The 25,532-nt window shown below is 34.8% G+C and overlaps 1 protein-coding gene across 1 annotated transcript; it reads right to left on the reverse strand.

Moving 5' to 3' along the window:
* On the reverse strand, window positions 1–8,428 carry LOC116866210 (NKG2-A/NKG2-B type II integral membrane protein-like). Its single transcript, XM_032854989.1, is given in 7 exon segments — window positions 1–128; window positions 349–409; window positions 654–757; window positions 5,569–5,629; window positions 5,631–5,718; window positions 7,668–7,748; window positions 8,280–8,428. Coding segments are annotated over 7 exon segments (528 nt in total). The 5' UTR covers window positions 8,350–8,428; the 3' UTR covers window positions 1–65.
* Between the last annotated feature and the right edge of the window lie 17,104 nt (window positions 8,429–25,532).

Here is a 25,532-nt window from a genome sequence, read left to right on the forward strand (position 1 = left end):
TTTTGGAGAAATGAGAAACATGTTCTTTATATATGGTGGGATAGCATTATACCAAAATTAGGTAACTAAAATGCCTGGTGCTTACAAGTGTATGTTTTAATTTTTAAACAAGATGTAAAAAAAACTTTCTCCAGGGACACCTGGGTGGCTCAGTTGGTTAAGCAGCTGCCTTCGGCTCAGGTCATGATCCCAGCATCCTGGGATCGAGTCCCATATCAGGCTCCTTGCTCGTCAGGGAGCCTGCTTCTCCCTCTGCCTCTGCCTGCCATTCTGTCTGCCTGTGCTCACTCTCTTTCCCTCTCTCTCTCTGACAAATAAATAAATAAAATCTTTAAAAAAAAAAAAAACTTTCTCCAGTCCAAAATTGAAATATGGACAATCCCGGTCACTCTCTGATGATACTGCCAACCTAAAATACAGAGAATTATACCTCATTAATCTTACCAATATATACCTTATATACCATAATATTTTGATGAGTTAACAATTTAGTTCAACTAATAGTTATATACCTCAATCAGAATATTTTCCATATAATTTACTATGAAAACATTTCAACAATTGTGTTTATATAATTGTTCACATATTGCTGTTTTTCATTGTAAGATTAATTCTTTTAAGGTACAAAATACGAAAGTTCTTAAGAAACTTACATTTTGGAAGAGAAAGTTGAGGGTTTTGGCTGCACAGATGGATTATTATTGCTTGTCTGGGAGACTCCAAGCCATGAAGAAGAAATTAAGAGGCCTAACAAATGCTGTGAGAAAACAAATTTTATTAGAAGTCAAATAAAATCTCTTATATTCAGTTGAATTTTGCAGTAACAAAGTTAATTCTTGCCTTATAGAATCTTTCAAATTTTAATGTTACACACTAGACATGTTACAAAACTACCTTACAAGTAGGAGTAAGGGAAGACAACAACTTACAAAGATAACAATTTCAGGGTTCTGAAAATTGATAAAAGCTTAATAATTCATGAAATATTTACAGTGGGAAAAAATCCTAGAGATTCAAGTAAGAAGCATCATATTTGTTGCTTAGGATTATTGTTGTCTGGGATTGCTTTGTGGCTCCCCACCAGCCCACCTCAGCTTAGTGATCAAGACGAATTGTAGTTTTTACAGTTTGGAGAAGCTGCAGAAAGCAATGGTGTTGGTGACACAGGGGGGACTTGATTAGCAGTGGGGAAGAGTGAGAGAGCCCATTGACTTTTCAGATCAACGTGATTATTTTGCTTGGTAATGAATGAGAAAAACATATACTTTTACTAGTCTGAGGTTGTGGCTTTGTGTCCAGCACTGTGACCTCCCCCACAATAAATATAATGGGAAGGTACGATAAAGGAAAGTGTGACTGAGGAGATGACATGAGCTCTCTATACACTCTTGGCTGATAGAAAATATGTGCATGGGGAGAGGAGACCAAAATGATCCTAGTAGGAAGTAAAGGTGAAGAAGACTTAAGAACTGCTATAAAGGTATAAGGACTCCCTTTCTACACTCATGTGTGCATGTGCATATGTGCGTGTACACATACACACACACACATCACCTGAGAGAGGGTGGAAGCCCTACTGACTTGCGGTATTTGAATACAGACTTTAATATATATTTTTTAAAGATTTTATTTATTTATTGGTCAGAGAGAGAGAGAGAGAGAGAGCGCACAAGCAAGCAGAGAGGCAGGCAGAGGCAGAGAGTGAAGCAGGCTCCCCGTTGAGCAAGGAGCCCAATGTGGGACCTGATTCCAGAACCCTGGGATCATGACCTGAGCCAAAGGCAGCAGCTTAACCAACTGAACCACCCAGGCATCCCTGGATACAGACTTTTAAAAAAATGATGGTTGACATCTAAGCTAAAAAATCACAAGGATCATCCCAGAAAGATAGGTTAAAAAATAAAAATAAACAATATGAATTTGGAAAAAACTAAACAAAAATATCAGGAGACCAACTTTGGAGAAGATTCTGCAGTAAAGTTTATTCAACTTACAAGAAAATAATAAATCTAAGAAAAATGAAATAGAATGAATGTTCACTAAGGTGTATTATCAAAAATGTCTTCCAAAAAATTAAGAAATGGGGCAGCTGCATGGCTTATTCGGTTAAGCAACCAACTCTTCATTTTGGCTCAGGCTCTCAGGCTCAGGCTTCATTGTGATCTCAGGCTCCTGGGATCAATCCCCACATCAAGTTCGATGCAGAACATGGAGTCTGCTTGGGTTTCTCTCTGTCCCTCTCCCTCTAATCTTCCACCCACTCGCACTGTCTCTTTCTCTCTCTTGCAATGTCTCTAAAACAAAATAAAAATATCTTTAAAGGGAATTAATACACACAAAAAACTGGAAAATATCTTCCATGCTATGAGAAAGCATAGGCCAATAGAAATTTCTACTGGGATAAGATGTCACATTTGTTAGAAAAAAGTATTTTAAAGTAATATTTATAAATATATGTAAACTATAAAGAAAACAATGTTCAAATAGTTAAGTGAAGATATGATGGAAGCAATATAGCAAGTAGGAAATATTAATAAAATAATAAAACTCTATGAATAAACCTCAGAAGATTCTGAGTTTATGAATATATACTTGAAATGAAAAATTCACTTATTAGCTCTACAGATTATGTGATATGCAGAAGAAAAAGTTGGTGAAATTGAGGAAGGAGTAAAATAAGTTATTCATCCTATAAGATGAGAGAGAGAAAAAAAAGAGAGAAAAATTAATAGAGTTCATAAGTCTTCAAAACAGCTTCAGGAAATCCAACATAGGTCTAAGTACAAACTGACAAAAAAGCAGAACAACAATCTTAAGTCACGATGAACAAATATTTATTAAATATCATTTAAAAATATTGATGGACACCACAGGCTAGGAAACTACTAATAGGATGATTACATACAAATCCACATCTCAAAGTGTCATAATGATACCACCAAAAATCATTTGCAAACACAGACAAAAAGAAATGCTCTTGAGGGAACAGGGTAGATTATGAGGTGACTTAAGTCAGTGTGAACATCAGGGAATGGATGATAATATCCTCCACCTCCCACAGCCTTAGACCACATCATCTACCACAGAATCTGTATCTGGCCTGCACACTATTTCAGATGGGAGTGGGTAAAATCAGCCAGACAAAGGAACACAAAGCCCCAGGTCCTATATCCTTTATGGGACCAAACTTCAAAATATATCCAGACACATAGTCCATGTATTTTCATTTTGATAAGGATGCCAACAGGGAAAGGACAGGATCTTTCATAAATAGTCATGGGAAACTGATTATCCCTATGCAAAAGAATGAAGGTGGAGACAAAGACTTACACCATATACAAAGGTTAACTCAAAATGGAGGAAAGACCTAATCATAAGATGTAAAACTATAAAATTCCTTGAAGAGAATATGGGGAAAATAAACATCATATTCGGCAATGATTTCTTGGGTATGCCACCAAAATCACAGACCACAAAGGAAAAGTTCACTGTAGGCAAATGTAGCACATCAAAACATTTTTGTGCACCAAAAGGCCTGATCAACAGAATGAAAAGACAGAATGGGGAAAAATGCTTACAAATCATACATCAGACAAGGGGTTCATATCCAAAATATATAAGGAATCCTACAGGTCAGTAACAACAACAAATCCAAATAAGGCAATTAAAGAATGGGCAAAAGAATTGAATAAGCATTTTGTCCAAGAAAATAAATGGGGAAAATTCTTATGAAAAGATGCTCAGTATCCCTAATGATCCGATAAATGCAAATAAAAATCACAAGTTATATTTGGTAGGATGTTTTCAATTTTATGTCTAGCTTTAAACCTATTTGCATATTTTCATAGTATTTTCTTGTGGTAATTTTACTGTAGTATAATGTATATACAGATGAATGCTCATGGGATACATGCCAAGAGCTGGCTGAGTTTTCAAGTGTCATCATCGTATGAATGACAAAATGAATATTCTGGACTGCCATTGTTAACACCATCCCATAGCATCGTAAGCACAGTGTCACAAAATATAAATTCCAAGTGGATCATAAACCCTAATTAAAAGTAAAAAATAAAGAAATAAAGAAAAAGGTAAATCTTGGAAGTAAAATAGGAAATTATATTCCTGAAATAGGTCCAAAATAATCACTAACATCCAAAATGATAAATTGGACCATGATAACATTGAAATTCTGATCATTAAACGACTCCAACAGGGGAGTACAAATGCAAGTCACAGCAATGTCCGTCTCCAAAAACTCTCATATCTAAAATATGACAATGTCTAAGAAAGGAAAAGAAAGCACTACCTAAAAGAAATGAAGAGACACACTCAAGCACTTCTCATCCTCACAGAGAATATCCAAATGATTCACAGAACAAAAAAAGATACTATTGCATAAGCACCAGAAGTTATTGTATTAATTTTTCTAACACCATTGAGTTTTGGATAACAAGATTATGCTGTACAATGTGTATTTACACAATACACTAGAAAAGTATAGAGATAATTAAATACATTAAAAGAAAAAAATAAAATTGACCATGTAATTTTATACTAATGGTTAGAAGAAACAGTATTATAATTATATGTAAACACAATCATAATGTTATATTATACATTATTATTTTATTACAAGTACAATACTTACATTCCATAAATATAATATACTATATTCTATGTGGTTATGTATAATAAATTAGTATAAATACGGCTTGTGGGAAAGACATATAAAGGTTGGGGTGCCTGCGTGTCTCCATCTGGCTCTTGTTTTCAGCTCAGGTCATGAGCTCAGGATCCTGAGATCCAGCCCCAAGTTGGGCTCTGTGCTCAGCACAGAGTTTGCTTGAGATTCTCTGGCTCTCCCTCTCCATCTGCTCCTCCCTATGGTCTCTCTCAGATAAATAAATAAATAAATAAATAAATAAATAAATAATTTTTAAAGACATAGAAATGTCTTTTCATAAAATAATTATTCATAATTCCCACATACTAAAAAGGAACTAAATTTCTAAGAATAGATTTTCAAGGTCATATTCATTTAAGACAGCAGCAGTGAAAATTCACAAACTATATACAAATGTGATAATATATATGGACCACAATATCATGTGAGAGTGAAAGGTGACTCACATAAAAATGCACACTGCATGATTCCATTGATATAAAGTCTAAAAACAAGCAAAGGTATTTCATAATTGTTAAAATGGGTAGAAGAGACTCGAAACTTTTACTTCATGCCTGATTTGTAATTACGTGGTTCTAACTACTTTGTGATCAAGTTGTACAATCATATGTTTAGTTTCTTTGATGTGTGTAAAATTAAATAGTAAAGTTATTTCAGGTAAAAGAGCATTCATAGAAGGAGGATTTTCTATGAAAAACAAGAACTGATAATTGTTAAAGGTATAATAAAGGTATAAAAATATAAATACAATATTGTAGTCAAACTATGGAATAGTAACAGCCTTTAAATAAACTAGAAATATGTACACAAAGATGGATGAACTCTAAAAATATAATATTAATTGATAAGCTTTTAATAAAATCTGGAAGCAACTGAAATCTTACCAATTCTTCTTCATCCTCTATGGAGAATAGGGTAGAGTTCTTAGAAGCACAGGCTGACAAACTCACTCCATGATTTTCTTTCAGTGCTAATGTAATAGCAATTGTTGGAATATGCCATCCACTCTTTTGGACAATGGCTACAGTAATATGCTGGACAAAGGTTTTGAGATATTATCCAAAAAGTTTCGAATTTTAAAAATTGAAAATTTACAACTTGCATATGTTTTCACGTGTATATAACTTATCAATGCACCTCACAAGCTGATAAAAATGAAACAAAACACAAAAACACTCAAAGAAGAGTCATACTTTCATACCCTAATTTATGTGCCCATATAAAGCAAACACACAAAAATGTCCATCTCTACATGTCCTTTGTGTCACTGAACAAAATCACTTTTTTGGCATTGTAAAGTGACTTATCTCTTAGTGTCTTTTTTTTTTTTTAAGATTTATTTATTTATTTGACAGACAAAGATCACAAGTAGGCAGAGAGGCAGGCAGAGAGAGAGGAGGAAGCAGGCTCCCTGCTGAGCAGAGAGGCCCAATGTGAGGCTCCATCCCAGGACCCCGGGATCATGACCCGAGCCAAAGTCAGAGGCTTTAACCCACTGAGCCATCCAGGCGCCCATCTCTTAGCATCTTATAACAGGAGGAAATTTGAGACAATTGATGACTATGGGTATGGTGATTTTATGAAATAGTTTTAAAGATTTTATTTATTTATTTGTCAGATAGAGACAGATAAAGAGCACAAGCAGGGGGAGCAGAGGAGGGAGTGATGCAGGACTCAATCCTAGGACCCTGGAATCATGGCTAGAGCTGAAGGCAGACACTTAACTGATTGAGCCACACAGGCATCCCATGGGTATGGTGATTTTAAATGAGTATTTCCTTATACTGTTTCATAAGAAGTCGTATTCTCCTATAATCATGATTTCTAAGTTTATTACATGATTTTCTAATCTATTTTCCCCAAGAACATCTATCATAACAGCAATATCCACAATAGCAAAATGGTGGAAGGAGGTGAGAGGACCTTCAGCAGACAAATGGATAAAGAAGATATGATCCATATACACAATGTAATATGTATATGGCTGAATATTACCCAGCCATCAGAAAGGACAAATATCCAACTTTTGCATCAACATTGATGGAACTGGAGGAGATTGTGCTAAGGGAAACAAGTCAAGCAGAGAAAGTCAATTATCATATGGATTCACTTATTTGTGGAACATAAGAAATAGCATGGAGGACACTAGGAGAAGGAAGGGAAAAATGAAGGGGGGCAAATCAGAGGAGGAGATGAACCATGAGAGACTATGGACTCTGGGAAACAAACTGAGGGTTTAGAGGGGAGGGTAGTAGGGGGATGTGCTAGCCCACGGATGGGTATTAAGGAGGACACGGATCGCATGGAGCACGGGTGTTATATGCAAGCAATTAGTCATGGAACACTACATCAAAAACTAATGATGTACTGTATGGTGACTAATTGATAACATAAAGAAAAATTCTGTTATCATATTTGTCTAACCTATGATAGAGATAAAATAAAAACTATACTAATATCAGATTTTGAAAATGATGATGTACCTTTCTGGATCCTTGTTTCAAGAGATATTTTGTTCTGCTCTGGTCCACCAGTAACTAGAAAAATTAAAGCAATCCTCATACAAACTTAATATTAAACTAAATAAATCACAACGATTTGAGTTTCTTAGTTTGAATTTTGGTGTATTGTTTAGAATTAGAAAATTCTGTAATAAATTTGATTTTACAGTAAGTAGTTAATGAAGGAATGACCCTGTTGCAGAAAATAATTAAAAGGCTTATAGAACCAAAACTCACCACTTCTTACAGTATTTGGTTTAACCAATCTCAAGAATTAATCCATGTTTCTCAATTATATATATATTTTTTTTTCTACAATCATTGTTATTTATACTTTTGAGAAATTCAGAATAAGTACTTCACACTTAGTCTAAATGCATACATGAAAAATAAAGTTCCATTAATGGTACTTGAAATGTTTAGAGGCACTGATGATCATTCAAATGAAAAGACCTCTTACAATCATTCAAAGTTTTACTCACAGGGAAGAGAAGTTATCATTCTTGCTACAATGTACATCAAGACAAAGCAGATGATTCCCAAACTCCCAGCAATGAGCTTCTCTAGAGATAATGGCAGATATGTAGGGAGAGAATGAAACAGTGAGAAAGGATGGATGGATAAAGACTAAAGTTTAGACAGTTTACATACAAGAGAACCAAAGATGCACAGGGAATCATAGGTATAAACATGGACCACAAACCCATATCTACCATTGTAATCTTCCTCACAATATACCATTTAACTGTCAGTAAGCGTCATGCTCCATGAGTTGTTGGTCAAGGACTATGATTTACAACAATGCCGGAGTAAATTATTCCTCAGATCTCAAAAATAACATTACCTTATTCCAGCTTCAAGTTCTGATCCTCACAAATGAAAAATATATGAAATCATTCCCTAGTCTTCCCCACACATCTGAACCCCAAGTTCACATCCTAGAGCAGTTGTAATGTGTGCCTTACTGTGTGCTTTATTTTTGCAGTGGTAGTTCTTGTCATTCCCTAGTAGGTCTTCAGAAGCATTTTGAAGATTTAATTCTGCACAAATGATTTCCTACTCAGTTACTGAATTAGAGCTTTTAGTGCACTTACCTTTTGACTGTTGTCTTCTTGAGTTCTTAACCAGATTTGGATCTGAGAGGTTTTCTCTCTGGTTATTCATCTCAGCAACTGAGAGATCTCAGGGCCTGTGCTGTATGGAAACTGGACTGATGTAGTTGACAAACGGTGTAGGTAATGACAAGAGCGGGGCTGGGTGGAGGTAAGTGGTAACACTCCTTTGTAGTTGAATGATGTAAAATCCTGGTTCTGATTTCCTCAGAGCTTGAAATAAAAGTGTTTCATCAGAGAATAAGTGATTTTTAAAATTATAATCTATGTTTGATGCGATATTATTGGTTGTAGCAATGAAAAGCAATAAATTAGTGAGGAATAAAGATACTTGTAACGAATGAGTCCCTTATTAACCTAAAATCAGATTCCATAACACATTTTGACACTGCTAGAATAACTGGGTCAAAACTAAAATGTTGTTATTAGGAAACAATGAGACTAATTTTCTATGGTAAATTTTAAAATCCATGGATGGTTAAAGATTGAATGTTCTAAAGTTGGGGGAATAATAGTGTTAGTGTATTCAAGAAATTCCTGAAGTGAATTACTTTTATTTGGTGACTTATATTTATTCAATAAAAGGGTTGAGGTATTATCAAATGAATTTTTATTTTGAATAATTGTGGAATTCTGGAAATCATTAAATTTTGAAGAAATATTGAATCTGGTGAAAAATGCTACATGATATGCTAAACTTATCCAAAACATAAACAATACTGAAAACAAAACAAAATGACAGAAAAGATTTCTAAAACTCCTTATTTGACACCAGAAAATGGTAACTGATAATGGCCAACATATGAAACTGTAAAATGATAAATAAAAGTAAAGATCATTTATGGGAGAATAGTGTTGTTGTGAACTCGGAAACAATCTATGGCTGTCAAGGGCAGTGAAGGTAGCTTTATTGTGTAATCAATTGTAATAAATCAAATTTAATATTTAATTTAATTTTAAATACTTATTTAATATTTAATATAATTTTAATATTTAATTTAAATTTAATAATTCACACAATTAACTCCACAGTCCGTGAGCTCTAGAATCACTTCTGGCTCTCAAAGTTACAGTGTGTGATCTTTTAAACGTTATTTCATGTCTAGCTATCTAGTTTACTAATCTATAATGGGAATAAAAATATGTAATCTATGATGCGTGTAAAACACCTAGATCAATCAGATTTTTATAAGTCTTGTTTTAATTATATTTTTAGCACAATACCATATTACTGTTTCTGATTCATATTAGTTAGACCATGAAACACGATTCACAGGAGTGTTTCATCAGTGTGGTAAAACTTTTTGGAAAGTTTTGTTCAAATGTTTTAGAAATCTTATCATTGTTTATAGGTAAGTTTAAATTAGCATATTATGGAAGTTCCCTCATCCTGATATGAAAAATTAAACTGGTTTTATTTAACTAAGAAAGTATATGAGGAATTACATTTGATCTTCATGCTTGCAAGATTGTATTTTAAAAACTATTTTTAAAGGCTGGGCTAAATATCAAAAACGTGTAATTATATGATGTCAGATCCAAATTAACTGTCCCTTGTCATGCATGATGCTTATAAGATTTCACTTGAAATTATATTGATTTATAAATCCTTATTATATGTGTGTGTGTATATTTGATTACTTCTCCACAGACAAGAATTTGAATACTTCAAGAAATTCTCTGACATACTTCATATTTACTCCTGTTTGTGACCCGGAACTGTTGGAATAGGGATAATCAGTGTTCTCTGTGATTTCACTGTGTATTAGTTGTACCTCAGGTGTATCCCACCCAGCATCTGTAATCTCACACTAAATGAAGTGGCTAGGAGAGAGACAGTGGAGGAGTGACACATACCTTCTATTGGGCAGAAAGTCATGCATCTTCAGTGGGAGACCAGGTTACTCTTGTAAACAGATAGTATCTGCGGTCTTCCCAGACCGCCAGCTCTCAAAGTGTTCAAAGTGAAGCAATAGTAGAAAAGGTAAATTCTTCATCAATGTGTGACTTAAAATTTGAACAGGAAATCCTTACACTTGGGCTGTTTTGAAGACACTATCTCATCACATACCTCCAGAATGTCCGGGACTTTCAGCTTGTGGTGTGTCAGTTAATTGCAACGTGACTCTGAGAAATGTTTATGTTCCACAAGATACTGGGGTCAGAGGCTTGACCACCCGTGCTGTTACCTTGCTTTTTTCTCAGTCACAAATGCTGAGATCTGAAAATTTAGGTCTTCTAATAGTATCTTAGATATGTAAGTTCTAATTTTACACGGGTTGCTAAGTCTTGGCATTACATACTTCTTTCCCTTATACTTGCCTGTGTCATTTCTATTATAATGGCAAAAATCTGAAAATGTTATCCCATTAAAAATAAGTATTAAATGATATTTGTCTCTATTCTGAAAATTGCTACATTGTCAACTTTATGGTAACAATTGTGACTGTCATCAGTTCCTAATTTTTTTTTACATTCAGTTAGCCATTAGTTTTTGATATATGATTTTGATAATGATTCATTAGTTGCATACAGCACCCAGTGCTCATCACAACACGCGCCCTCCTCAGTACCCATCACCCAGCTACCCCATTTCCCACCCCCACCCTTCAGAAACCCTCAGTTTCTTTTCCAGAGTCCATAGTCTCTCATGGTTTTTCTCCCTCTCTGATTCCTAAACTTTTCTCAATTTCTCTACCTTAGTTCTTAAGATTCCTACATTCAATTTTATTATTCATAAATAAGTCATTTAAATTTCACATGATAAAAATAAATGTCTCTGGGAGTGTTAAAACATTAGACAATATTGAACTATATCACCATGGCAGAGGTTACAATATTAAATAACTACTTATGACATTATTCATGTCATATGTCATATGTCATTACTCATTGATTCATCCTCCAATCATAAACAAGTTGTCTCTTGTTTAATAGGAATATTTGTTGCAAATGACAAGAACTCAATTCTCACAATGTAGGGGGAGAACAAGGTAATTTTTAAGCATTGCTCTTAACCAAAAAAAAAAAAAAAAAGATTGGGGGGATGGCAGGAAAGGTAGACTTTTAAAGCCCAAGTTACTGACATATGAACATCAAAAAATAATAGTTTAATACTAATTATCTAGTTTGCATCAAATTCTTTTCATCATTCTTCCTCTTGTATCAAGAAATGGGGTAATGTTTACACATCATTACTAAAGACAAAAAAATTTATCATGATTCAGCAATCCTACTCTTGGGGATGGCATATGCCCTTTTATTGCCTTTTGCTTATTGCACTTAGTTGATGTTTATTTTTCCAATCTATGAGCATAGAATATTTTTCCATTTCTTTGTGTCCTCCTCAAGTTCTTTCATTAGTGTTTTATAGTATTCAGAGCACAGATCTTTTACCTCTTTGGTTAATTTTATTCCTAGGTAGCTCATGATTTTGGTGCAGTGGTAAATGGGGTTGATTCCTTGATTTTTCTTTCTACTGCTTCATTACTGCACTACAGAAATGCAACAGATTTCTGTACATTTGATTTTATACTCTGTGACTTTACTGAAGCCCTAGGTCAGTTGTAGTAATTTTTTCGTACAGTCTTTTTGGTTTTCTTTCTTTCTTTTTTTGTTTTTTAAGATTTTATTTATTTATTTGACAGGGAGAGAGATCACAAGTAGGCAGAGAGGCAGGCAGAGTGAGAGGGGGAAGCAGGCTCCCTGCTGAGAAGAGAGCCCAGATGCGGGGCTCGATCCCAGGACCCTGAGATCATGACCTGAGCCGAAGGCAGAGGCTTAACCCACTGAGCCACCCAGGTGCCCCTCTTTTTGGTTTCTTTATAGAGTATCATGTCATCTGCAAATAGTGAAAGTTTGACTTCTTCCCTGCTGATTTGGATGCCTTTTCTTTCCTTATGTTGTCTGACTGTTGAGGCCAGGACCACCAGTACTATGTTAAATAACAAAGGTGACAGTGGACATCCCTGTCTTGTTCCTCGATGTAGAGGCAAAGTTCTCAGTTTTTCGCTATTGAGGATGGTATTAGCTGAGCATGGTTCATATGTGGTCTTTATTACTTTTAAGTATGTTCCCTCTATCCCTGCATTATTGAGGTTTTTTGTTTTTTGGTTTTTGGTTTTTTTAATCGTGAATTGATGTTGCTCAAGGTCAAATGCTTTTTCTGCATCTATTGAAAGGACCACATGGTTCTTACCCATTTCTTCCTGTTTTGGGAAATTTATCCATTTCAGGTTGTCCCTTTTCTTGGTCTATATTTTGTAATAATATTTCTTATAATTGTATTCCTGTGATGTTGGTAGTGAAAAAATCTTGCTCATTTTATGTAAAAAGCACAGATACACATATAGTACCAAAAGAGATAGATAAGATATTTTTGGTTTTGAATTTTCATGGTGATAATGTGTCTGTAAAGACTCCTTAGTTGGTGGTTTGGGGTAGATAATGAAGAAAATATTGACCAATGCTATATTACAAAGCATGTTTTAAGAGGGCTCAAATCACCCAGGTTTTTGTTAAGTAAGCCTGTCCCTTCTTTATCAAGAAGCAAGATCATATGAGTAACATGCTCTGATTATACTTTAGTAGTCTCAATTTGGCAGATAGATGAAATACAAAAATTATGAGCAAAAAAAGGGAGACTCAAAATCCTACAGGTAAGAGATATGGTGGTCTGGACTAAGGTAAAGTGTGGCAATGGTGATAAGAGATTGGACTTTGGAATACTTTGAAGTCAGTGTTAGCAAGACTCTAATGTGAGAACATGGTCTGAGAAAAAAGGAAAGGGGTCATGAATGAAGCATGTGCTATACCTTGAGTATCTGAAAACAGATTGGACCTGTTTCCATTCAATGAGCTGGAAAAGACTATACATGAAGTAGTTGTGATTAGGACACTGTGTTTGGATTGGATATGTCAAGTGTGAATTATCCATTAAACACACAAGGGGAGCAGTTGAATAGGGACTCAACTATCAGTGCCCTGAGGTGAATGGTGAGGTTTGGGGCAGAAAGCATAAAATTGGGCTTTTCAGCTTGCATGTATTGCTTAAAACTAAGTAACTGAGAATACCACCCAGGAACTTAAAGTGGATATAAGTAAGAGGAAGTTCTAGGATAAGCTCTGTGACTCTCTCAAGTAAAGAGGAAGAGGAGAAGAGGTGAAATCAGCAAATAAGACTGAAAGCGTAATGATGAGATGGGACTCAAACCCAAGAAAAAGTATTGCCCTGAGTATCAAGTGAAAAACTTGTTTCTAGGAGGAATGAATGATCCACTCTTGTCAAATGCTGCTGCTAATCACTAAGGTGAGATTTTGTTATTTTATGTATAAAATAGGGAATTATTCCAATGAACTGTTGGGGCAAAAATCCAATTTGTCATAACTTTTAAAGAAAAGTGAAGGATGGGAATTAGAAATAGTTTTACTATGATGCAGCCAGGTGTTCATTAAAAGTAACTTTTCCAATAGCAATGAACTGTGTTTCTTGAATGGGAGGATCCAGTGGACAACCAGTCCTGACTACCACCACATATGCTCTCTTCCAATATGGCTTATCTCATTTTCCCTATGATTCTGACCCATGCTGCAAATGTTATCCCTCATGCCTGAGTAGCTTTTATAGTTTCTCCCTTCTTTTCTCTTGTCTTCAAGTGTTCTTTCAATTCACTTACTTTCTCCCTAATTCTTTCTAATTTGTTCTTTAATCACTACACCAATTATTCATTTAAATGTTTTGGTTTACATTTCTAGAATTTTTCTTTTTGGCTTTTTCAAATTTCTCTGGGTTTTTCCCATTACCCAACCCTTAGATACTAACTTCTTTTTTGGTGGTTCCTCTGTATCCCTTATACCTTTATTCACCCTAAATATTTGTACTTTATAATCAATATTCAAGAATTTTATCATTTGTTTTTTTTTCCTCTTTTGCTTTTCTTCTCCTTCTCCTTCTTCTTTTTTCTTTTTTTGCATGATTTTCAATTTTGATTGTAGCTTCCAAATCCTATATGGCCTGGGTTGAGAACAACCACAGAACTTTATCTTCAGCAACAATGATCACTGAAATCTGGGAAATAATTTTTGCCTATGATAAACTGTACATATAGGGATTTTTTTTCTTTACTATGTGGAAGATAATGGCAATGATTATGTGGATGAAAGATTAGAGTTTTATTTTTTATCTGCTAATTATATTTGGAGATTTAAAAATAAGAAACATAAGACTTCTTTTTAAACCCATTTTTTTGTAGTCTGGGAAATACTATATCCATTTCAAGGGAAGGCAGCCTAAGCTGAAATGCCAAAAAATACTAATTTAATCTAGACAGCACGTATTTATGATGGACAAAAAAACAAGAGTAAGAATTTGGGATAGAACAATTCTTTTCTATATTATTCATAGTATATAAGTGTTAATTCCAAAATTACATACTTCTGGATTTATAATGTATTTGTTCTTTAGCCACTCTGTGCCTGCCTTCTCTGGGATTATTTGAATATTTTTTTTAGAACTCCATTTCAATTAGTATATTGGCTTCTAGACTATCCCTGTTTACATTTATTTTTAGTGGTTCTTCTAAGATTCCAGTACATACTCTTAACTTTCCACAGTCTAGGTAGAATTGGTTGTCCAATTTAAGAATCCTGTATAGAACAGGTTTGTTGATCTCCTCCCCTACCCATTATGGTATATGGTTGTCATATGTATTACATATTATGTACATTGTAAAAACAGGAAGAAACTTACAAATTTTGCTTTGAATGGTCATGCACACTGCAAGGAAACTAGCAGAAGAGTGTCTTTCATATTTACCTAGATATTTATAACCTTACATATCCTTATGCCACCCTAAATACCCAGTTTTCTTTTTTTAATGTTTTTATATTTTTAATTTTAATTAATTGATTAATTTTATTATTATGTTCAATTAGTCAACATATACTACATCATTAGTTTTTGATATAGTGTTGTGTATAACACCCAGTTTTCTAATGAAACTTACATGTAAACTTGACAAGTTTCCTTTCTTTAGTGCTTCTTACACAGCAGGTCTGCTGGTGATGGATGTTCTGAGAAGTTTTTTGAAAATGTCTTAATTTTCATTCATCTCTAAGACTATTAATGATATCAAATTCTGGGTTAGCAGGGTTTTTTTTTTTACTTGAGATGATTATTTTGTTATCCCCTACATTTAATTATTTCTAATGAATTATATTTCTAAGCATATAAAGTGTTGTTATTCTGTCATTGCTTTCAATATATTTTTTCTCTCTTTCAGAAGTATGACTACAATGCATGTAATTTAGTTTTTATTTGTTTTATTTGGGTTTTTGCTGGGCTTCCTGAATTTTACTTGGTGTTTTTCAACAAATTAGCTTCAGCCATTATTTCTTCAAATAACCTTCTGCTAATTGTTTCCCTCTCCTTTTAAGATGCTAATTACATGTGTCATAACTTTTGATATTATCACATTGATTTCTCTTGTGAAAAATATTTTTTGGGCACCTGGGTGGCTCAGTGGGTTAAGTCTCTGCCTTTGGCTCAGGTCATGATCTCAGGGTCCTGGAATCGAGTCCCTCAGCGGGCTCTCTGCTCAGCAGAGAGCCTGCTTCCTCCTCTCTCTCTCCGCCTGCCTCTCCGCCTACTTGTGATCTCTGTCTGTCAAATAAATAAATAAATTCTTTAAAAAATATTTTTAATCCCCTCTCAGATTCCATTATTATTCTTATCCAATCCAGAGCATTTGAGGAGGACAAAAGCTAAATATTTGCATATTGCTTTAGGAGGAGCCACAAAGAAGCAATGGTTTTAATTAAGAGGAGAGGAACAACTTTTAAATGTTAAAGTCTTATTTTATCCATAACTTAAAACCCATTAATTTTCAGAATATAAAATTTTCAGATTAATAAATTTGTTACATAAGATTGGACAGACACAATGTTGTCCTTTTCATTTTCTTTAGAACTGAGTGCCTGCAAAGAATACGATTTCTACTCTGCTCCAACAACAGTAAATTATAAAAGGCACCATCTTTCCTGAATCTAGTATAGAAATGAGTATTGTTTATCTCTGGGAACTAGAATAACAACCCCATAAGATTCAACATCTAATATATATTCTCAGAAAGTTAGACACAGAAAAAACTACCATATTGATCTTTATTTCCCTGAATTATCTGAGACTTTGAGACTTTCTTTTTTTCTTTTCCTTTTCTTTCTTTTTTCTTCTCTTTTCTCTCTTGCTTTTCTCTTTCTTTCTTTCTTTCTTTCTTTCTTTCTTTCTTTCTTTCAAGTTTCAGAGGTAGAACTTAATGATGCATTAGTTGGATATAACACCCAGTGCTCATTACCTCAAGTGCCCTCCTTAATGCCTACCACCCAGTTGTTCCTTCCTACAACCCATCTCCCCTCCAACAACCCCCAGTTTTTCTCCTAGAGTTTAGCATCTCTTATGGTTTGCCTCTCTCTCAATTTTCATCTTATTTTATATTTTTCCTCCGCTTCCACTATGCTCATATCTTTTGTTTCTTAAATTCCATATATGAGTGAAATTGTGGTATTTGACTTTCTCTTACTGACTTATTTTTCCTATCATAACATGCTCCAGTTTTATCCATGTCATTGCAAATAGCACAATTTCATTCTTTTTTATGGCTGAGTAATATTCCATTCTATATATACTACATCTTCTTTATCCATTCACCTGTTGACGGACATCAAGATTTTTTTTCCTTATTTTGGCTATTGTGGGCATTTCTGCTATAAACACTGGGGTGCATGTGCTCCCTCAAGTCACAATGTATCCTTTGGATAAATACCTAGTAGTGCACTTGCTGGGTCATAAGGTAGCTCTATTTTGAACTTTTTGAGGAACCTCCATACTGTTTTCCAGAGTGGCTGCACCAGTTTGTATTCCCATCAAGAATGGGAAGAAAAAGTCAAACTTTCACTCTTCATAGATGACATGATAGTTTATGTAGAAAACCCAGAGAACTCCACCAAAAAAAAATTGCTAGAACTCATACAGGAATTCTGCAAAGTTTCAGGATATAAAATCAATGCACAGAAGTCAATAGCACTTCTTTATACTAGCAATGAAACAGAATAAATAGAAATCAAGGAATTTATTCAATTTACAATGGCACCAAAACCCATAAGATACACAGGAATAAACCTAACCAAAGGTAAAGGACCTATAATCTAAAAACTATAGAACACTTATGAAAGAAATTGAGGAAGGCACAAAGAAATTTAAAAACATTCCATCCTCATGGACTGGAAGAACAAATATTATTGAAATGTCTATGCTACCTACGGTGATCCACACATTCAGTGCAATCCTTACCAAAATATCACGAGAATTTTTCAGAGAGCTAGAACAAACAATCGTAAAATTTGGATAGAACAAGAAAAGCCCCCAAATAGCTAAAGGAATATTGAAAAAGAAAGCCAAAGCAATAGGCATCACAATTCTGGACTTCAAGGTACGTTGCAAAGCTATAATCATCAAGAGAGTATGGTCATTTTTTTTTTCAATTTACTTACTTATTTGAAAGTTGGGGGCTGGGTATAGGTGAGAGAAAGAGAGTCATAAGCAGACATCTCAATGAGTATGGAACTGGACACAAGCTCCATCTTATGATCCTGAGGTCATGACCTGAGCCTAAATCAAGAGTCAGACACTTAACTGACTGCCCCACCCAGGCATCCCTCCATGACTCTTCTTATTCTGACTTCACACTTGATTAACTTCCTGAAAATAATGTGCAATGTTTACATATTTCCAGTGCTTTTGGTGGATCCTCCACTTAAGCTCACTCTACCAAAGACTTCCCATGGCTTCTTATGGGTGCATGTAAGATGTTAGGCACCTTTTCAGAAGTATATAGATATGTAAAAAATACTTTGGGAGAAAATTGGAAGGCATTCCACATCAGAATGTTAACATTAAGTAGTTTGTCTCTTACTTTTCTCCATTCTCCATGGTAAGAACTACATATATGTAGATGGGATACTCAGCACTGGAAAGAAAAGAACATTTCATTGTCTTCTTCTTCTAGGTTCCCCAAATCTAGGACCCAAACAGGCTATCTTGCCAAACATTGAAAATTCCTTTAAAAACATCTCCAATTCCAAGAGAGACAACCATTATATATGTCCAAAGTAAAACTTTGGGTGAGGAGGATGGGGTTCTTGACCAATAAGAGAACAATAATCACAGCTTGATTTAAAAAATGGAAATGCATGTCCAGAAATCTTACTCTTGTTTAGTGTCCATACATAACATGTATTCGATTTTTAAAACTCTGTTTTCAAATTCAAATATCTTTTTTTAAATTTATTTTCAGCATAACAGTATTCATTGTTTTTGCACCACAATCAGTGGTCCATGCAATCCGTGCAAATATCAAATATCTTTTTGTACAGCAAAGGAAACAGTAGACAAAACCAAAAGACAACTGATAGAATAGGAGAAGATATTTGCCAATGTCTTATCAGATAAAGAGCAAGTATTCAAAATCTATAAAGAACTTAACAAACTCAACACCCAAAGAACAAATAATCCAGTCAAGAAATGTGCACAAGACATGAACAGACATTTCTCCAAAGTGGACATACAAATGGCCAACAGACATATGAAAAAATATTCAACATCACTCAGCATCAAGGAAATAAAATCAAAACAACAAAAAGATACCATTTCACTCCAGTCAGAATGGCAAAAATTAACAAGTCATGAAATAGCAGATGTTGGTGAGGATGAGAAGAAAGGGAAACCCTCTTAAACTGTTGGTGAAAATGCAAAGTGGTGTAGCCACTCTGGAAAACAGTATGGAGGTTCCTCAAAAAGTTGAAAATAGAGCTACCCTAAGACCCAGCAATTGCACTACTAGGTATTTACCCCAAAGATATAAATGTAGTGATCCAAAGGGGGAACCTGTACCCCAGTATTTATAGCAACAATGTCCACAATAACCAAAGTATGGAAAGAGCCCAGATGTCCATTGACAGATGAATGGATAAAGAATATGTGGTATATATTACACAGTGGGATACTATTCAACCATCAGAAAATGAAATATTACCATTTGCAAGACATGGATGGAACTAGAAGGTATTATGCTAAGTGAAATAAGTCAGTCAGAGAAAGACAATTATCTTATGATGTCACTTACATGTGGAGTTTCAGATACAAAACAGAGGGTCAGAAGGAAAGGGAAGGAAAAATAAAACAAGATGAAATCAGAGAGGGAGGCAAAGTATAGGAGATTCTTACCCATAGGAAATAATCTGAGGTTTGATTGAGGGGAGACGATTGGGAGATGGGGTAACTGGGTAATGGACATTAAGGAAGGCATGCGATGTAAAGAGCACTGGGTATTATATAAGACTGATGAATCACTGAACTCCACCTCTGAAACTAATAATGCACTATATGTTAATTGAATTTAATAATATAAAAAAATAAAACAAATAGTTCATAAAGAAGAATGGCAGAGGAACATAAATCAATAAAAGCTGCTAAAGATAGAAAAAAAATTTAAAAATGGTAATGTCTTTGATGTATATGATAGAAGTGGTTAAGTCAGAATATATTTATGATATACAGTTAAACTAATATATTGTAACAATAGAAATTGAATGGGTGAAAGAAGAAGTCAGTTTCAGACCTTTAGTGTTCTTGGAAATCAGTCTTTATTGAATATTGCAAAAAACAAAATACGAAGATACCACATATAGCAAGTGATCATGTGGTTAGTCTGTATTTTAAGGATCTTATTGATTTCTTATGTCAGCCCTATGAGGTGGCTACTATTATGGTCATCATGTCACAGGTGATGGAAATGAAGCATCAAGTTCTTAAGTCAAAACGACTAACCTAGTGAATACTTGTGTGCCAAGAGGTACTGTTCAAATAATCTTCAAGCAACTCTGTGAATGAGATAACTATATCTATCATATTTTCCAGGACAAGACACTGACCCAGAGCAGTCATGTAACTGACACACAAGCCTAGTGTGTGCATTTAGAAATTACACTGAAGAGGCCTGATTTCATTGCCAGTGTCCGTAAACTTTACCCCATACTACTTATTTCCATTTGTAAATTGATCAAGGACCCTAGTACAAGAATCTATGTGATGATGTTTAATACTATACAAAGCTACAAGAATTTTGGCACAGAGGAAACAAAAACTAGATGGGAAGACAAGAAAGTACTTAGTTTTCCATGTATTTCCTAATATTTTTCTTTCACAAACTTCTCTATTTCATGAAATAATAATGAGAAGAATAATCTTATAGCTATTATGGTAGATTAGGTTGTTGTTCAATAAAACTATATTTCTACCATCTGACCACTTTAAAAAGAGTATACCTTGAAGAAATCCAATGACAGATTCAGCCATGTGACCTGTTTTCACAAAATAATGAGTGGGAATGTGATAGCTTATGAGATCAGAGTCCAGGCATTAAGGAGCACATTTCTCCTAGCTGCTAATCTCTGTTATAAAATGTCATATAGCAGGTATCCTGATCTTCTAAGAATAAAATATATCAAAAAGATCTGAGCTGAATCTGTAGTCTGGAATCAAGCCCATGCCAAGCCTCGATCAACTAAAACCTACCGAAGCACAAACTGTTGATGAGAAATAAATGCTTATTTTTCAAAGACTGTACAGTCTTGGGCTGTTCGTAGCACAAGCTTACCAATTAAGTACAGCTCCCATTTACATATTGTATGGATTTGATTTTGAATATTCATATCATTTCTCTATCAAAGTATAAGAAATCACTACAAAGAATATAAAGAATATGTGCAGGGACACCTGTGTGACAGTCAGTTAAGCTTCTGCCTTCAGCTCAGGTCATGATCCCATCATCCTGGAATCCAGCCCCATATCAAGCTCTCTGCTCAGTATGGAGACTGCTTTTTCTGTTCCCTCTAGTTGCTGCTCTCCCTGCTTGTTTTCTCTTTCTCTCTTTCTTCTAAATAAATAAATAATCTTTTAAAAAGAATGTGTATCATTCATTTTTTGAGTGTTGAGTTTGAGAAGTTCTTTATAGATCTTGGATATTAGCCCTTTATCTGTAATGTCATATGCAAATATCTTCTCCCATTCTGTGGGCTGCCTCTTAGTTTTGTTCACTATTTCCTTTGTTGTGCATAAGCTTTTTATCTTGATGGAGTCCCAAAGCTCATTTTTGCTTTTGTTTTACTTGTCTTTGGAGACATGTCTTGAAAGAAGTTACTGTGGCGATGTCAAAGAGGTAACTTCCTATGTTCTTCTCTAGGATTTTGATGGATTCCTGCCTCACATTGAGGTCTTTCATCCATTTTGAGTTTATCTTTGTGTATGGTATAAAGGTACCGTCCAGTTTCATTCTTCTGTATATAGCTGATGAACTTTCCCAGCACCATTTATTGAAGAGATTATCATTTTTCCATTGGATATTTTTTCCTGATTTATCAAAGATTATTTGACCATAGTATTGAGGGTCCATTTTGGAGTCTCTATTCTGTTCTCTTGGTCTATGTGTGTGTTTTTGTGCCAATGCCATGCTGTCTTGGTGATCACAGCTTTGTAAGATAGCTTGAAGTCAGGCAAGGTGATGTCTCCATCACCTTTGTTTTTCTTTTTCATCCTTCCCTTGGCAACTCAGGGCCTTTTCTGGTTCCATATAAATTTTAGGATTTTTTGTTCCAGCTTTTTAAAAAACTGGCAATAGTAGTTTAACAGGGATGGCATTGAAAGCATCAATAGTTCTGGGAAGGATAGACATTTTAACAATGTTTATTCTTCCAATCCATGAGCATGGAATATCTTTCCATCTTTTTATGTCTTCCTCAATTTCTTTCATAATTGTTCTGTGGTTTCTAGAGTATAGGTCCTTAACCTCTTTAGTTAGGTTTATTCCCAGGTACCTTATGGTTTGTGTTGCTATTGTGACTGGAATTGATTCTTTATTTTATCTTTCTACAGTTTCATTGTTAGTGTATAAGAAAGCTACTCACTGTTGTGCACTGATTTTGTATGTTGCCACATTGCTGAATTGCACTATGAATTCTAGTAATTTGGAGTGGAATCTTTTGGGTTTTCCACATAAAGTATGATGTCATCTGTGAAGAGGGAGAGTTTGACTTCTTCTTTGCCAATTTAGAGACTTTTATTTCCTTTTCTTTTCTGAATGTTGTTGCTAGGACTTCTAGTACGATGTTGAATAATAGTGGTGAAAGTGGTCATCCAGTCAAAAAATGAGAGGTCACAAACAGACACTTCTCAAAAATAGGCATAAAAATGGCTAACAGACACATGAAAAAATATCCAAAATCATTAGCCATTAGGGAAATGCAAATCAAAACCACACTGAGATAACCACCTTATACCAGTTAGAATGGCAAAAATTAACAAAGCAGGAAACAACAAAAGTTGGTGAGGATGAGAAGAAACAGAAACCGTCTTACACTATTGATGAGAAAACAAGTTGGTACAACACCGGAAAACAGTATGGAAGTTCCTCAAGATGTTAACAATAGAGCTACACTATGACCCAACAATTACACTACTGGGTATTTACCTCAAAGATACAGACATAGTGAAAAGAAGGGGGCATGTGCACCCCAATTTTCATAGCAGCAATGTCAACAATAGCCAAACTGTGGAAGGAGCGGAGATATCCTTCAACAGATTAATGGATAAAGAAGATGTAATACATATACACAATGGAATATTATTCAGCCATCAGAAATTATGGATACCCACTGTTTGCATCAACATGAATGGAATTGGAGGGGATTATGTTAAGTAAAGTGAGCCAAACAGAGAAAGACAATTATAGTTTCACTCATATGTGGAACATAAGCGATAGCATGGAGGCCCACAGGGGAAGGGAGGGAAATCCAAAGGAGGAGAAATCAGAGAGGGAGATGAACCATGAGAGACTATGAAACCTAAGAAAAAATCTGGGAGTTTCAGAGGGGAGGAAGGTGAGGGAAGGGATAACAGGGAGATGGGTATTGAGGAGGGCACATGCTGTGATGAGCATTGGGTGTTATACTTAACTAATGAATCACTGAACACTGAATCAAGGACAAATTATGTACTATACACTGGCTAACTGAACATAATTTAGAAAAAAAGGGGGGAATCAATGACAAGCAACTAATGAATCATTGAACACTACATCCAAAATTAATGATGTACTTACTATATGATACTTAATAAAAAAAAAATCAATGACAAAAAAAAAAAAAGAAAAAAATCATCAAACCAGGGAAGTCTGAAAAACTGCCATAGAAAGAAAAGCCTAGGGAGACATGACAACTCAATGTAATAATGTGGTATCCTGAATGGAATTCTGATTCAGAGGAAGGACAATAGGTAAAAACTACAGAAATCTAAATAAACTCTGGACTTTAGTCCAGAGACATGACAACTCAATGTAATAATGTGGTATCCTGAATGGAATTCTGGTTCAGAGAAAGGACAATAGGCAAAAACTATAGAAATCTAAATAAACTCTGGACTTTAGTAATAAAAAAAGAATATGTGTAAAAAGAATATGTCTATATTCAAAGAGATAAATATATATAAAATACGGATTTATTTTGCAAGTAATAACTATGTTCAATCTCTCTCCCTCTGTAATTGAACAGAGGTAGAAATGTCTGAATCATTATCAAATTCCTAAGGCTTGTCATGAATTCTGGCAACAACTAGTTGTTTGACTTACACAGAATCTTTATACTTTTATTCTTGTTTTCTTCAACATTTAACATTTTATTTTTGCATCAAAGTATTTTCTAGCCTGGGTAAGGGTGACAGAAGTGGGGACTTGGGGAATTTAATAAAGTAGGGTGTCTTTTAAAATATCTGAAATCCAGGTAAGGAAAATAACACACAAGAAAAAGTAGTGAAGGACATTGATTATTAATGATTGAGAAGAAACCAATCTCTACCATAAATAAACCTAATTTGGTAGTGCTCTACTAAAAAAGATTCAGAAGATACCCATTCATTCCATTCTGTGAGGATGTGGGACAGATGTGAACGGCTCTTATATAGTAACCCTGTGGTTGTTGCCTGATAACCCTGAGTGCCTTTTAACAATTCAGTACTCTTGGCTTCAAATCTACCCATTCCTCTGTGCCCTGTTCTCAGATAATGGAGCAGGATCCTATAAACTCTCCCTTGTTAACTCCCATGAGGTTGAATTTTTCTGATAAAAGACAATCGAGAGACCCTGCAAGAGAAAGGGCTCTTCTTCCTGATTTCATGGTGTTTCCAGGGTGTGTGGCCATTATAGCTTGGTTGCCAGCTGCATTCATGGGGGGAGGTCCTGTGTATTCAGCCTCCAGCAAGTACTTGTGGCCAGTCCCAGTCAAAGCTTCCTGCCCTCTGCTCTGTCCCTCCTAACAGGGGTTCTTCCTGCCTGCCAGTCACAGCCTGAGATCCATTCTCACCAATTTCAGCCTGTGGACTGTGGAGCTGCTCTGTCCCAGGTCAACACAGTGAGCATGTCTGCCATAAATGTGAGTATCCTCCTTGTCTTCAATGACATCTAAATTCCATCTTCAGAGTAGACCTGATTTCACAGTGATCTCTCCTTTGGGTACTCTCCTTCGACATTAAGAAATTCTTTATGATTTCTTTTATCTTAGTAGCCTTTCTTCTTAATAGGCTTTCCCTTACAAATAGGTAATAATTGTTTGCATCCATCTTCCCCTGATTAAATTCTGACTGATTCCATTGCCACTCTGGTTGTTTAGCCCTCATTTGCAGTCCCTATAAGGGTGAGGACAAACCAATTTATTTGGAAATATGAGTACAATTCACTTTATTGGGAACTTTACAATAATATTATGATTATATATATATATATATATATTTATTTATTTTAGTGAATAGCAAAAGCTTAAGAAATGTATAATATGTACCTGAGTATATATATTTTTTACTTTAATATAAATAAATCTTGAAAAACAGTCCAACAACACCAAGGGTGAAATCTCATGTATAAACTAAATTTTGGATGATTATGACACATTGATGTAGATTCATTTTTGGTCACAAAAGAACCATTCTAGTGAGGGATGTTGATAATGGGGGAGAGGCAGGTGTGTGGACAGGGGCAATAGAGGAAAACTCTGTAACTTCCTCTTAATTTTGTTGTGAACATAAAACTTCTCTAAAACTTATATCTGAAAAATATTCTGAGACAATAATTGCATGGC

This window comes from Lontra canadensis, unplaced genomic scaffold, assembly GCF_010015895.1.
Source record: "Lontra canadensis isolate GAN:19392208 unplaced genomic scaffold, GSC_riverotter_1.0 scaffold9, whole genome shotgun sequence".
NCBI lineage: Eukaryota > Metazoa > Chordata > Mammalia > Carnivora > Mustelidae > Lontra > Lontra canadensis.